This window comes from Mirounga leonina, unplaced genomic scaffold (assembly GCF_011800145.1).
Source record: "Mirounga leonina isolate KUSES-001 unplaced genomic scaffold, KU_Mleo_1.0 Mir_94, whole genome shotgun sequence".
NCBI lineage: Eukaryota > Metazoa > Chordata > Mammalia > Carnivora > Phocidae > Mirounga > Mirounga leonina.
This window is the reverse complement of record NW_023270855.1, coordinates 24,613,044-24,628,928: the sequence shown is the minus strand read 5'-3', so window position 1 is coordinate 24,628,928 and position 15,885 is coordinate 24,613,044. Positions and strand designations below refer to the sequence as shown.

At 43.6% G+C, this 15,885-nt stretch overlaps 1 protein-coding gene across 1 annotated transcript in view; it reads right to left on the bottom strand.

The window, feature by feature from the left end:
- SUCLG2 (succinate-CoA ligase GDP-forming subunit beta) overlaps nt 1-12,006 on the bottom strand; it is a 257,845-nt gene extending 245,839 nt beyond the window's left edge. The window contains exon 1 of the mRNA XM_034997522.1: nt 11,887-12,006. Coding sequence (XP_034853413.1) covers nt 11,887-11,970 — 84 coding nt within the window. The 5' untranslated portion in view covers nt 11,971-12,006. The remainder of the gene's footprint in view (nt 1-11,886) is intronic.
- Between the last annotated feature and the right edge of the window lie 3,879 nt (nt 12,007-15,885).

The following is a 15,885-nucleotide window of genomic DNA, read 5'->3' as shown; positions in this document are numbered from 1 at the left end:
CTCTTAGGGGAGGTGTGAGGGTCTGGAGATTGAGTTCAATCACCAGTGGTCAAAGATTTAATCAATCATACCTATGTATGAGGCCTCCATAAAAATCCCTGATCTATGGGATTCTGAGAGCTTTGGAGTTTGTGAACACACGGAGTTTTGGGGAGAGTGGTGCACTCAGAGAGCATGGAAGCTGTTCAACTCTACTCATATACCTCACCTTAGGCATCTCTTCCACCTGGCTGTTCTTGAGCTATGTCCTTTATTATAATAAACCAGTAGTAATCTAGTAAGTAAGTACTCTAAGTTCTATGAGATGTTCTAGCAAACTGATTGAACCTGAGGCAGAGGGGACCAAGGGAACCTCCAATCTATGGTTGGTCAGAAGCACAGGTGACAATCTAGACTTGAGATCGGCAGGGGGAGGTTAAAGTTTTAAGACTGAGTCCTTAACATGTGGAATCTGATGTTATCTCTGGTAAACAGTGTCAGAATGGAGTTGAATTATAGGACACCCAACTGGTGTGGGAGAATCACTTGGTGGTGTTAGAAAACCCATCTGAATTGGTGTCAAAATCTACACCCTTAGGCTCACCCTCCCCAAAGGACCAATCATAAGACTTCTGCCTCCATTTCAAAGGAGCCTACTCAACACTTAGTCATTCAACCCTTCTTCATCATTTTTAAATTAGTGAGGATAATTGGTTTATAACTTACTATCTCAAAATTTATCTAGTTTTCCTAATTAGCCAAATAGCACATTTATTTTTTCATGCTAATTATAAAAAAGTTAACAACTGAAAAATTTATTCTTCTTTTCCCTGTTTTCAGGTTTAATGATACATCCCTTTAAAAAGAGTTCTGAATTGTAACAAAGAAACACGCGCCATTAATAGTTTATCCCCTTAATCAAAAATAATTAATAACTTTCAGCTTTCTTTATATTACTTATTTAAGGTCTATGTAAGCCCTAAGGCTGGAATGAGAGTGCATATTAAATGTGGTTTTCCTCCCCTTTTCAAAGGTAAGTTAGCCCAAATAAGTCCTTCAAAGTCCAGGCAGTTGTAACTATAGCATCTTGACAGCAATTAGGAGAGCAGGATCAGAAGATGGGGGCAACAAGCAAAAAAAATATCAGTTTCCTTATACAAATGTGAAGAGATCCTCATTGATCTGGCAAAAACTAATATTTTCTAATAAGGCTAAAAATCTCCCAATCAGTGCTGAGGGCAAGAAAGTCCTTTTCCCAAGAGATTTCATTTTATTCCTTCTATTCCTGAGCACACAAAAGGCACCACAAGGATCCTCTCTCTCTCCTTTAATGTCATTGCCTACCCGACTCTTCTGATACTCTATTCTGGGCTTCCATTGCTGATCTTCCTTGCAAAGTGAGGCACTGAAGGGATTTAGAGGGAAGGCAGGGAAAAGATCTATGAAAATAAAGCCTTTCTGATTCTAGTTTGCAATAATAATCCCAAAACCAATCACTAATATTTATTGATAATTCAAGGCACAGTGCTAAGATGGTGTGCATGAGCTCAGTTAATGCTCAGTGCAATTCTGGGAGGTGAGTACTGTAACTCTCCCCATTTTGCAGATGAGGGAACTCAGGTACAGGGTAATTTCATCAATTTTACAACCAACAACTTTTTTGTACCACTTTCATGTATCATTGGGAAAAAACCTGCCAATCAATCTATGACACAAGTATAAAACATATCTGGAATTCAGAGATGTTGAAATGTGGGGGGAGAACAGTGTGTCTTACAAATAAAATACGTAAATAATTTTCACAAGACCATGGGTTTGAATGAAATGAACCCTGCACCCTGAGTCCTAGCTGACTGCACCATGGACTGATGTGGGAACCAGGAGCCTCTGCAGGTGGCTTAAAGGAAGCCCTGCCCAATAAGGAGCTCATTACTGAGTGGTGGCAAAAAGACCCAAATAAATCCTCTTTGGGAAGCATAAAGTGGAGGTAAACCAAGAGAAGTTGAGTTACTTCAACTCAGAATATTGTTTCAAACAAAGCTGAGGACGTGTTCTGGGCCTGTATGAAGCCCACTGTCTACATGTATCTTATAAATACTCATTTGGCTATTTGGATAAATGAGCTGACTTCTCATGACACCCCATTTTCCCATTTAATAATTCCTTCCTGAGAAATGTGTTTCATTTTAATCACAAGAAAACAGTCTAAAACCAGGCCCACTGCTATCATCTTCAAGTCTGGTAAATTAGTCCAACACAGATCAAAAAGGTGAAGAGTAAGAAAACCTTCAGAAAGTTGGAAATGTGAAAAAGGAAAAAAGCATCCATGAACATGTGATCTTGGAGAAAACAAGATGGGTTAGCAGCAGTTCATGAAGGATAGAAAATATCATGATGCTCTAAATGGAGATCAGGCCACCCCACCAACACTGCACCCTGAGCTCTGCTACTCGGGGGAGCCATGGTGCTGTTCCTAAGACCTCCCCACCTCAGCCATATGCTGTAGGACAGAGGAAGACACCTTATACAAAACAGTCCATCTTTCAGCTGGCCAGCGATTTAAACCTGAATACAAAAGGATGAGCCAGAGAAATGAGATGTTCTTATTAGAAGTATAACATTATGGGAGACAGAAGCTGGATGATGTTTTGGGGATGGGGGCTATAGTAGGCATGGGAATGGATAATCAAAATCATGTACAGGTACCCCAATGTTTATAGCAGCAATGTCCAAAATAGCCAAATTATAGAAAGAGCCCAAATATCCATCAACAGATGAATGGATAAAGAAGATGTGGGTGTGTGTGTGTGTAATGGAATATTATACAGCCATCAAAAAAAAAAAAAAAAAGAAATCTTACCATTTGCAACAACCTGCATGGAACTTAAGAGTATTATGCTAAGTGAAATAAGTCAACCAGAGAAAGTCAATTATCATATGATTTCTCTCATGTGGAATTTAAGAAACAAAACAGAGAATCATAGGGAAAGGGAGGGAAAAATAAGACAAAATCAGAGAGGGAGACAAACCATAAGAGACTCTTAACTACAGGAAAAAATCGGAGGGTTGCTGGAGGGGAGGTGAGTGGGGGGATGGGGTAACTGGGTGATGGGCATTAAGGAAGGCACGTGATGTAATGAGCACTGGGTGTTACACGCAACTGATAAATCACTGAACTCTACCTCTGAAACTAATAATACATTATATGTTAATTAACTGAATTTAAATAGAATTCTAAAAAATCATGTGCACGTAGAAGTCATAAAGAGATGTAACCACGATAAGAGACCACTTACAATACAGAAAAGGCACAGAAGAGCCAACACCAAGGAAGATTAGCCTTGAGTTCTGGCACATGTCCCTTTCAATAAACTATTTTCCTTGAGATATATCCAAGCAGGTCTCTTTCAACCAAAGCAACAGCACCACCCACACAAGACTGAGAGTATAGAAGGGAATAACTAAGCCAGACTGCACCATTTCAACAGGGGCCAGGATGTCATCAACATCAGAAAAGGTCTGGGGCTTGGGGCTTGGGGCTTGGAAAGTGCATCACTGTCACCGTGCTCAGGTTTAGAAACCTGGGCTTGGTAAGGCAGGGAGATTTACGGGGCTTTCTATTTCTCTTCTTTTACTTCCATGTTCCTTTCCTGAGGCCATAACAAGGCGTCCAGGGAACACTTGGGCATAGGGACAAAGTACATGGTTCTAGGAGCAAAGATAAGCAGAGATATTTTTTAACTAGAGTGGTTCCTCACACCCTCCCCACTCAGGGATGGTAAACAGGCTTTTATCACCGTTTTGCTTTAGCACAGGATAAGGAGAAACCAGCAATGGGGACCCAGCATGGAAACTATGGCTCCTGTCCAGTCTATTGCCTTAATAATGCCAATCTTTCTCTGCTATCCCCATTACCAACATTCAATCCAATTCAGTTAGGGTTTTCCAGAGACAGTCTTGGTTTCTGTTATACCCCTGTTGCCCTAGTGTAATTACTCAAAGTGCTCACTTTCACTCTCAAGGTATCCCAATTTGGCAATAAACAATAAATTATGCAATCACCCTAATTTTGGTCCAAGCCCCCATCTTCTTCCATTGTATATACCATTGGAGGGGGAAAAAAAAAAAAGAAACCTATCAATCACAAGTGTGCAAAAAAGTTTAGTTTTCAAAGATACTGAAATGAGAAAAAGTTAGTCTTATAACAAAATATGTAATTGTTGGGGCGCCTGGGTGGTGCAGTTGGTTAAACATCCAACTCTTGATTTGGGCTCAGGTCATGATCTCAGAGTCGTGGGATCAAGCCCCACGTCGGGCTCCACACTCAGTGCAGAACCTGCTTGAGATTCTCTCTCTCCCTCTCCCTCCACCCCTCCCTCTGCTTGCACTCATGCACACTCTCTCTCTCTCTCTCAAATAAATAAAATCTTTAAAACATTTATAATTGTTACAGATCACAAAAATAATCAGTGTTGAAGGTAAGACTTAGACCCAGACAGTCTGATCCCAGTCCTGATTTATGCATATTGTCCTGACATAATTACTACTGGCACTGAATCAGTTCAGCAGTCCCCCAAATGATCTCCATGCCTGGATTCCTCAAACCCTCTTTATCCTATATGCAGAAAGGGTACTCTAAAGAACAAAAGTGCCCCTGTCGCCTCACTATCTAACTCTTTGATGACTCCCCATTGCCCTCAAGAACAAACCTTAACTCCACTACCGGACTCACCAGGATCAGCAGAATGTCCCTGCTTATGTCTCCAGCCTAATTTCTCACTGCTCCCCCACCTCAAAATCCACAAGACAGCTCAAAATCCCTCCTAAAATTCCTCAGTGCCCATGAGTCACAACCCTGGGACTCAGACAGCCCCAAAATGGAAATGGATCAAGCACACGGAGAAGTGGAGAGTGGTGGGAAAAGAAAGATTCCAGACCCACATCCCACCCGACTCACAAGTCCCACACTTACACAGACCTACTCCTAATGCTTTGGCATGTCTCCAGGACCAATTTATACATTACATCAAATCACTCCAATTTTAAAATAAAAATAAATTTTAGAGTTAAACATTAGAAAAGTATGCCTTCATGACTGGTGCTGAAGTGCTATTCTTTTGGAACCATTCTAAAAAGAGGTAAAAGCTGACCATGACATGAGCACACTGATCAAAGTCTGAACTCAGAACACCAGTTCATCCTACATTAGCATTCCCCAAAGCCCTCTCTGCAAAGGCAATGCAATTTCACAGCTTCTCCAGCATTCCTGAAACCCTCCAGGCAGTGCTTTGCACTTGGGTAGATAGCAAAGGGCACATGCTGGTTGGCCTTTGGTACATATTTTGACTATGGTCTATTCTCTAAGTGTCCTCCCACCTCAAATCTTTGACACACATGAGGTCCAGAAGCCATCACTACTAAGTCAACACCAAGATGTGCAAACATTTCTGGAATGACCCACATCCAGGATGGTGCAACTGAGCTCCCCGTGTGACCTTCCCCACTGCTACCTTGGGCTTCTATAGAATTTCGCTTCATGTCATCTGTGCAATAATGAACAACTGAGGCCCAGGAGGCAGGCCTTGGATTCTCTGAGCCTCAACTTCCCCAGATGTAAATGGAAAAAAATCATCTCTGTCTCACATGGTTGTTGCAAGGATTAAGTGAAATAAAACATACGGAAACACCAAGCTAATGTCTAACCCTGAGATGGCAGCAAACAGTACATGTTTATCAGATCTGAGAAAGGAAAATGTTTCTAGCTTAATAAAGCCCCCGAAAAAATGAAAGTAAATTTACCTTCTAATTCACTGCAAGAGGATTAATCATTATGAGCCAACTGTATCATTTTAACGTCAAACGTTTTCTTTGTAACTATCTATGAGAATTAGCCCTTTTCAGAACAATAAATAGAGGTTCAGCCAAGTTCAATAATTTGCAAAGCAAGAACGTGGCAGACCCAGGATTTCAACTTAGCTCTATGTGAATGCAGAACTCATACCCTTTTCTCCTCTGTTACTCTGTTTCCCAGACTCTGAAGCCAGGGGAGGAGAGAGTCAGTTAAAAGCCTGGAAAGGACAACTGTGCAGCACTGGTTAGTACGCCTGAGTCAGCACAAGCCCAAGGACCAAAGGTGACTGCCACTCAGGGCAAAGAGATGGGGAAATGTAAGCAATCAGTGCAACCGGATGGTTCAGCCCAAACAGGATCCTTTAGCAATACAGTTTAATGTTTTAACAGCCTAAGTGGCTTGTCAGCATGAGGCAGGTGACTCCCGGGCACCGTGATTTTAAGCAGGTGACTCTGTGACCCCTGCACACAGGCTTAAAGAAATAATGTGTAGAGATCACTCTGCACGGGTCTCTGGCACATGTGGAATGACCAGTCCTATTATGAAAGCCCTTTCACAAGTAGACTTTCTACAGCCCCTTCCTTCCTCTCTTGACTCAATTTTTCTACATCATTGCTCAACTTCTGTTACTTTACCTGCCTCTGGCTCTTCTCTGAGTACCCCACCAACTTATTGAGACCATAAAAGCTTACTGAATACCTAGTCGGGCCAGCTGGGGAAACAGTGGTGTGTAAGAAAATCTCTGGCCTCACAGAGCTTACAATCTTCTATTTGTAGGAGAGGGAAGAAGACAGACCACAAATAAATACACAAACACGCAGAGTAAACCACCAGGTGAAGTGTTATAAACTGCTAAATAAAGCAAGAAAGGGGCAGAGAATAATCCCCGGGGAGAGGGAGAATCAGAAAAATAATTAGAGAAAGCCCGGTCTGAAGATCTAACATTGAGTCAGAGAGGTGAATAAAGGAAGGGCACACAGCCTGAGATCAGAGGGAACGGTGTCTCAGAGACAGGGCACAGCAGGTGCCCCAATGCAGGACCAAGCGGTGCCTTCGAGGACCGGAAACACAGCTCTACTGCAGCTACACCACCTCGTATAATTACTGGTTTACGTGCCAATTTTGCCACCAAACTATGAGCCGCGTGAGGGTAGCCCCTGTATCTCCTTTCTGCATTCACTGTCATACATTCTGCATTCATTAATGAGGTGCATCCATATGCCCAGCATTCTCTTAAGCAGTGGATTTACAGGGAAGAACTAAGTCAACATAGTTTCCACCTTCAGGGAGCTTACACCAAATATAGCACTGGGCACAGACTAAGTGCTCAGAAAATGAACTAAATGAACAGTATTTGCTTGGTTTTTTGGTTATGGAGTTCTATACATGTTGAGTTCAAGGCTTTCTACAGCCCATCCTCCTTCCTCATTTGCCTAAAAGATCACCATCAGCCCTCCCCTTCGGTTACTCACCTACCTGCCTCTTCGTTCTCTGTACCCTCTAATCTCCCCACCTTCTCTCTGCCCTCTGCCTTTGAATGCAGCCCACCCCACCTGGAATGCCCTTCCCACTTCCATCTTCTTCACCAGACTCACTTGAGGATTATTTCCCCAAATTTCATTAGTATATTGATTTTACCATTTGTTCAAACATGTACAAGTCTCTCAAGCTCTTCAGGCAAAACATTTCCATCGAGTAACAGAAAGCGATAAAGTGACAATTCCACACTGAGTACTAAAGAGAATTGAAGGACAAATGATCTGAGGTTACTTACATAATTTCTCTTTCTCCCCAAAATACAAGATACTATTTCAGGGACTTTCTGGGCATTGTGCCTACAGAACTGGGCTAGGATATGGGCGCAGCCAAATTCTCACTACTCCGGGTCTGGACACTCCATGCCCCGCCGTAAAGGATAAAACCAATTTGGGACACTTAAAGGTCTTGCCCACACAGAAGGTCAACAGTTGAGCTTCTAAATTATCTGAGATAGATTTCCTTTTCTAACAGCAGAAATTGCAGATGTATTTCATCTTAAAAAAAAAAAAAAAAGATACTTATTCTTTTAGGCAAGAAGGCACATATAGGTGAGTCACAACTTCCAAAGCAGCCTCCATAGCCTCATTTGGCCGATAAGGACTTGCACAGAACCTTAGGCGTTGACTTCTAAAAGCCACACATCCATCTTTCTCCTCCTACTTCCTGAGAGAGGAGAAACGTAAGCTGGAGCCATCCATTTTGAAGTCTACAACAGTAGGGGTCTAACCAGATTCCTCCGACAGTATGCGGACCTGACAGGCAGTGTTTCCCACGTGGTCTATGCTTCTCTTACAACAGAGCAGCTCTATGAACTTCACCCTGCCATAATGAGAGGGAAAATGTACCAGAAGGCACCAGTACCATGTTTAGAATTATCGTTAGCTATTTAAACTCTGTGCCCTCGACCAAGACTTCCCCTCAGACATGACCCATGCAATGGGCTCTGTGTCACAATTTCTGTGCCCACTGTGGCCGTGCCTTGCTATATGCCACGTAACGCAGCACCCTCTTGTCCTAGCTGACTGTTTGGACCTGGCAACATGGCCTTTATCTGTGAAAACAGCCCTAACAATGGTTAGATCTTTACTGGGTTGCTGAGTTCACAGAACATTCTCTCTAAAAGTTTCAAAGCCAGCCTAGGTCTATATAAGTATACAGTACAGTGATTAAATGCCTTGTCTTCAGCAACCGGGACTGGGGTTCAGACCCAACTATTTTTTACAAGCTAAATAATTTTGGGCAAGTCACTTAACCACTCTAGGCTCTTATAAGCTCCTTATCAGATGCTGCAAATCCCCACACGATCTGGCCCCTGCCTACCTCAGACTACTATTAGTACCACCACTTTCCCCTCTTTAACTACTTGGACACGCTGAGCTCACTCCCACCTCAGGGTCTTTGCACTTGCTGTTTCTCTGCCCAATACACTCTTCCCCAGAGTTTCACTTGGCTGGCTACTTTTCGTTCCTCAGGTCCCAGCTCAAATGTCAAAAAGTCACCTCCAGGATCTCATAAACATAATGTTGAGAATGTGAGTCCACATTGTACAATTCCATTTACATAAAGTACAAAAAGGAACAAGACCGTGGAATGGTGGTGTAAGTCAGGGGACTGGTTACCCTTTCCAGGGTGGAGGTAGCAACAGGTAGGAGCACCAGGGAGCCCTCTGGGTTACTGCTAAATGATGAGTTTTTTTTGCTCTGGATCTGGTGACCTGGGCATGTTCAATTTGTGAGAACTCATCAAGCTGTCCACTTATAATATGTACATTTTTCGTTCATGCGTTATATTGCAATTAAAAAAAAAATAGGCCAAAACGAAACTAAAAACCCCACTTTATCAAGTTGGGTTTGCCTTGACCATCTAATCTACACTCACCTTCTTGGCTAAGCTAGTCATTCTCCATCCCCTGATCTGGTTTTATTCTCTTCATAGCCTTTGTCCCTGACTGAAGCCATCTTATTATTTACATATGAACAGTCTAGCCCTTCCCCACCCCCATGAAAATAAACTATGTGATCATGTTCTCTGCCTGCTTTGTTCACTAACCCCAAATATCAGCACCTAGAAGAGTCCTGTCCTCTATATGGGCTGAATAAAAAATATATATAAAATAAGAAGTGGCTAAAGGGGGCCTTCTTAAAATATAACATCAATCATAAGTCAAAACACTGAAGCCAAGAGCGGAGGAAATAAAAAATGTCAAAGACATTAAACCTCGGGAATAGGTCTCAAGTTAAATAGTTAAATTTAACTATTGGGGGAGTAAAGTATCATTCTAGGGGTACCTTTGTGAATGGTTAAAGTTACTTCTCTAAGCAGAAACGGAGCCTTTTATCTCTATACACCCAATAGCTTTGCCCAGGGTCCAGTACAAAGTAGGTCTGGGTCAAGAATGGCAAAGCTTTCTGAGACACTTAGTGAGGATTTAAGTTTGGTGGGAAAAGGGGGGGGTCATGTTCAATTGTCATGTTTGCCATGGTCAAGGGAAGAGTTAGGCACACCATCAAAGGAGACTCAGATGGAGTAGATACTAAGAAGTACCCAAGAATTTGAAGAGTTTCTCACAAGTCATGAGCAATGCTCACCTATTACTGTCAATTCTAAGATGTTTATAAAGAAATAATAAAAGTGTGTCAGTAGTTCTAGGACTTGGATATAGTTAGTTCCTACTTGGTATGCAGACTAACCTAAATCCTGACATAATACATTTTCATGAGGAAGTCTACACTCATCAAGTAACAGCCTGGTGTAATAGAAACTTAAACTATTCTGGAATTGGCTCTGCCACAAACCCTCTTTATAACCTTGAACAAGTCATTGAACTTCTCTAGGCCTCGATTTTTCCACCTGTGAAATGAGCTGGTTGGACTAGATGCTTGTTAATGTCAAGCTTGAAGATAGTGTCTTGGACACTATCTGCTCTCCCCAACTTAAAAAAACTCTCATCTTTGAAACCTTGTGTTTACCGGATAACACATCATCCACAAGTAATGTAAATCAAGGCTATTAGATGGAGTGAGGTAATGGATCCTTTCACCTAGTCTTCTTACCAAACCAAGGCTATCTGTCCCCAACCAGATTCTCTAGAGTGTTGTGTTCAGGCTCTCATTTCTTGGTTAGGCAGGAAACCCAATCACACTTCAGCTAAACACTTAGGTCTCTCTGCACAATTACTTGCTTTGCTTTAGTTTTCACTGCCCTGGGCCCCATATTTCTCATCAATTCAAGTCTACACTCATAGTTAGCACCACAGTTCTTGTTTTTTGTAACACTTAAATAATGAATAGGACTTGATCACCTGGAGCTATTCTTACTCTATTACAAGTTATTAGTGATTTTAATTAGACAAAACTGCTATTCCTTTTGCTATCCCACCATACAGTCAAGTGCCTATTAAGGATATTACAGTAATATGTATTAGCACCTTTTAAATTTACATTAACAAAAACAGAGAAATGAGAAGTCAGGAAATGAAAAGAGAAGGGGGGGGGGAGAAAAACCTTGCATGTGTTATAATTAGCCAAAGCTTAGAGTAACTCAAAAAATCATTAGTAGCTATCTCTTCATTTTTTATAAAAACTATACTATGCATATCCTGGTTAAATTTGCATGAGTGATAATCTGTCTCTCATAAATTAAAAATGGGAAAATGAACAAGGACATTGCTCTGTGTGGCTGAGACCCACACTGCCCTTTCTTTAAAAGGGGAAAGCGGTTATTTACGGAGAATCAGAAATTGAGCAGTTGAGCGATTTCTCCAAGAGTCATCACCAACTCAAAACTCCCCAGAGGGCTTCTGCCTACTTCAACTCTTGTCATGCTGCAGAAGGGAGAATCTACTGGAAGCCAAGCTCCAACAGCTATTCAGCATGCACCCGGGCCTCCGTAGGTTTCTATCGTCCATAAAGCAGAAGATAGTGGACAGGGTCAATGCTATGACGTGTTTGTGATGGGACTGGCTGCTCCTGGAAAGAAGGGAGCGCGTTTCCCACTTTTTTCCTTGACCGCCCCCCCCCCCCCATTTCACCAACTCAAGCGCCCTGAAGTCTGCAAAAGCAGTCACCCTGTAGAAAGTTCCTCGGGGAGGTGAGTTAATACCAGCCAGGCTGCGTTAGGTTTCTAGGCATGTTCATTCATCACGTGGCCTAACAAACGCGCTCAGGGGTCAAGACCTTTCCAAAGCTGAACTGACAAGCAGATAATAAAACCTCAGGACTCCAAAATCCCCGGCGCGAGGAATTTCTCGACCGGCCACGCAGCGCCAGGTGCGGTGCCGGCGCTCTCCACGTGTGCCCGGGGAAACCGCCGCCAACCGCGGCTGAGGGCTGGGCGTCGCCCCCCTCCGTCCCGCGGCCACAACTGAGCGGGGGCTAAGGGGTCGCCCGTGCGCCCGCGCGCAGCTCCGCGCGCCGCCTCCAGGGGTGCAGCGCCCGCGCCGCCGCGCCCTCGCCGCCAGGAGGGAAGAGGCGGCGGCGAGGAGGGCCACGGGGCTCCTTGCCACGGGGCGCGCTCACCTGGGACCCGGCCGCCAGCAGCGGGGGCCGGAGCACCCGGTCTCGCAGAAGTTTCCGGGCCTGCGCTGCTGCGGGGGACGCCATCTTACGCAGGAAACCCGGCGCGGGGAAGCCAAGTGCGCGCGGGCGGGGCGGAGGCACGAGGGAGGAGAGGGGCGGGCCCGGCCGGCCCCCCGGGGCCCCCGCAGCGCCGCCCCCCCGCGCGCTGCTCGCCAGCGCCCCGCCCCCTGCGTCCGGCCCCGCCCCTCTTTGTGATCAGACAGAAAGACTGCCAGAAGTGGGTTCCCTGGCTCTACATTCCTTCTGGGGCGCTGGGATTTCTTAGGGATAGTAAGAATTGATTAAAAACACGCTAGGGGTGTTCCTTCCCTGTGGCAGGCACTACAGATTAGGCAGTGAGGAAGGTTGACAGATTTTCTGCTCTCAAAGTTTAGAGTCTAGTGGGAGAAGTAGATAGTAACAATGATGCAAGTAAGGATTTAAATTACTATCATGAATAGGCAAAACACAGGATTTTTAGGGCAGTGAAACTGCTCTTTATGATACTCCAATGGTGAATATATGTCAGTATGTATTCATCCCAATCTGTAGAATAACCAACACCTAGAGTGAATCTTAATTTAAACTAAGGACTTTCAATGATAACTATGTGTCAATGTACAAATATGATAAACAATGTATTGATGTGTCCACTGTAACAAATACACCGCTCTGGTGGAGGATATTGACCAGCGGAGAGAAGCAAGACATTTGAGTGTGTGTGTGTGTGTGTGTGTATGGGGAGGGGTTGGCAATAAGGGAAATCGCTGCACCTTCTGCTGAATTCTATGAATCTAAAGCTGTTCTTTAAAAAAAATAACGTCTTAAAATTAAAAAAAAAATACTATCATGGACAATTCCTTTCTTGGGAGTATAGCAGTTAAAACAGAGGAATGTGAGGAGCCTGGGTGACTCAGTCAGTTAAGCCTATGCCTTCCACTCAGGTCATGATCCCAGGGTGCTGGGATCAAGTCCCACATCCTGCTCCCTGTTCAGCAGGGAGTCTGCTTCTCCCTCTGCCCCTCCAACCATTTGTGCCTGCTCTCTCTCTCTCTCTCAAGCAAGTAAATAAAATCTACAAAAAAATAAATAAATAAAAGGGGGGAATGAAATAGTTACCCTTAGTGTTTCCTGCATGAGTTGCATTTTAGAATAAGCAAAGAACCCAAGATGATAATGAAAAGTCCATCTTTATAAAGAACTCTTAATAAAGCAGGAAGGAGTAAAAGAGTCCAGAAATCACCATGCTATTCCCTTAAATAGTAATTAATGCGGGCCACACTCATCAGCGAGTGGAATTATTCAAGGGAAAGTTTGTGGGGAACTTGGCAATGAGGGGATCAGGCTGTTAACATCCCTACATCCCTAAAATTTTCCATCTCAGAATTCTCAAGGCTAGAAGTCTGAAATCCAGCGCTGCTGCTCTCCCTCCAGGGAGCCTAGGGAAAAATGCATTCCAGGTCTCTTCCAGCTTCTGGATGCTGCCCTGGGGTTCCTGGGCTAGTGGCCACATCACTCCAATCTCTGCTCCATCTTCACTAGAATGAGTGGGGCTGTCTCCAAATTTCCTCTGCCTCTCTAAGCATACATATGCTTGCATTTAAAGTCCACCCAGGTATCCTAGGGTACGTTCTTCTTCAGATCCTTAAATTTCACATCTTTTGCCATATAAAGTAATAGTCACAGGTTCTGGCATTTGGAGGTGGACATAACTTTGGGGGGCCACCATTCATTCCACTGCGTGTGTCTTCAGCTGGGATGCACTTTGAAGCATATGGCATCACTTAGAATGTTTTCTTGCATTGCATAATAAAGAAGAGTTTCTTTATTAAACTCTTGTCTTGAGTTTAATAAAGACTGTCGGGTTTATGATCATTTACAGGAATACTGGGGACAGAGAAATAATGTGACAGAACTCTCTAATGAGGCAAAACCAAAACGTGGAACAATCTTAGGACAACAGATGTGGTATTTGTGTATGTAAATCAATGGCATTTGAAAAGGTGAAGGAGAACTAACTGTTCTAGAGTAAAAGAGATTTAAGGACATAAGCTTACCTAATGAAGGACATAATTTGTGATGCTTGTTTGGATCCTAATTCGATCAAAGCAACTCTACAAAGACCTCTTTGGGTCAATCGGGAGAATCTGATTTTGAACTGGTATTAGGTGATCTCAAGACATTAGAATGAACTTGATGAGCTGTGGCAACAGCATTATAGTTGTGTCAGGCATGTCTTCCTTGGGTCCTGGCTCTGGCCTCCCAGCTCCGTCTTCACTCTAGCTGTTGCTGTTGTGCTCAGAGTTGTGCAGGTGAAACGTGATGGCACCTCCCCTAAACTGCACCACAGATCTCTCACTTTCTGGTCTGGGCTGCTCAGGGCTTCTCTGTGGCCTCCTGAAGGACACCTGTGGGAAATGTTCCACCCATTCTGTCTGGTTCTAAAGCATTCCATTGCACAGCTGGGAGTGTTAAGAGTGTTAACACCCACCCCGTGGGGCATCCCTGCCCAAGATGGGATCCAGTGGATAAACACTCCCCATTTCAGTCACTTAAGGCACATTGTGAATGAAATTCTACTGTTCCTGAGGGGGTTCTCAACAGAATCAAGCCCAGGTGCCCCCAGGTGCATCCTTGGATTGGCTTTGCCTCCTCCTGGGGTCCACTCTTCTCAGTTCCACATTGCTCCTTGGGATCACTTCCCAAAATAACAACTTGCATGCAAGTCCTTGTTTTAGGCTCTCCTTTTGGGGGGAACCCAGGCTGAGACTGCAGTTATGACAGAAATTGATCATTTAAAAGACATGCCTACTGAAGTATTTAGAGTTGAAATGTCATGATGCCCAGGTTTTATTTCAACAACACAAAAGCAGAAAGAGAAGGAAAGGGGTAGATGAAGCAAATGTGGTGAAATCATTAGATTGTTGAAAGTGAGTGTCATGTCTATAGGAGAATATTCTTGTGACATTTCCCATGTTAGAGCACATCCATCCTCTTTGCTCAACAGACAAAGGAGGATTTCAGTGCTGTGTCTCTGACTGAGTTAGGAGAATGCATTTGCTTATAATTTCAAAAAATAACAGGCCACGTCATTTTTTTAATTTGTTTTGCTTTATACGGCCTTATTGACAGTAGTTTCTTCCATTGATACTGACATTTAATTCCCAAGGAGTACTGATATGTATCAATACTATGACGTGATAGTACCTTGCACATTGAACTGGCTTTTCATGTCTCAATTAGACCTTACCACAACCCTGTGGTGTTTTCTCTTTCTTTCCTTTTTCATTTACTTTTTTTTTTTCTCATTATTCTCTCCCTCTCACCCTTCCTCCTGGTTGCTCAATAACAGGTATTTTCACCTGCAGCATCTTTTCCTAATCAATGGGTTGTGGGGTATATGGTGTATGGGTCTGTGAAGAAATTAAAAAAAATATATTGGTCTCTGCCTCAATTCCTGGCACAGAACTCCAAAACCCTTTGGAATTTCCTGGGTTATAGGAGCATCTTTTGTTCCAACGAGGCAACTCTTGGTGGGCTCCTGGATAGCCTCAGAATGGGGGCAGGTCACCAGAAAGACTAAGCCACGACTGGAAGCTTGGAACTTTCAGCTCACCCCCCATCTTCTGGGAAGGGGAGAGTGCTGGAGATTGAGTGGAGGATTGATCAGGTCTACATGGTAAATCCCTCCATAAAAATCCCAATAGTACTGGGTTCAAACAGTGTCCAGGTTGATGAACATCACCATGGAGGGGTGCACACCCCAACCCCATGGGGTCAGGAACTCCTATGTTCAGGACCCTTCTAGACCTCACCCTATGTATCTCTGAATCTGGCTATTCATCTGTATCCTTTTTCACATCCTATATTGCATAATATATTGATAGATGTAAGTAAATATTTTCCTGAGTTCTGTGAGTTGTTCTAGCAAATAACCAAACCCAGGAAGGGGGTCATGGG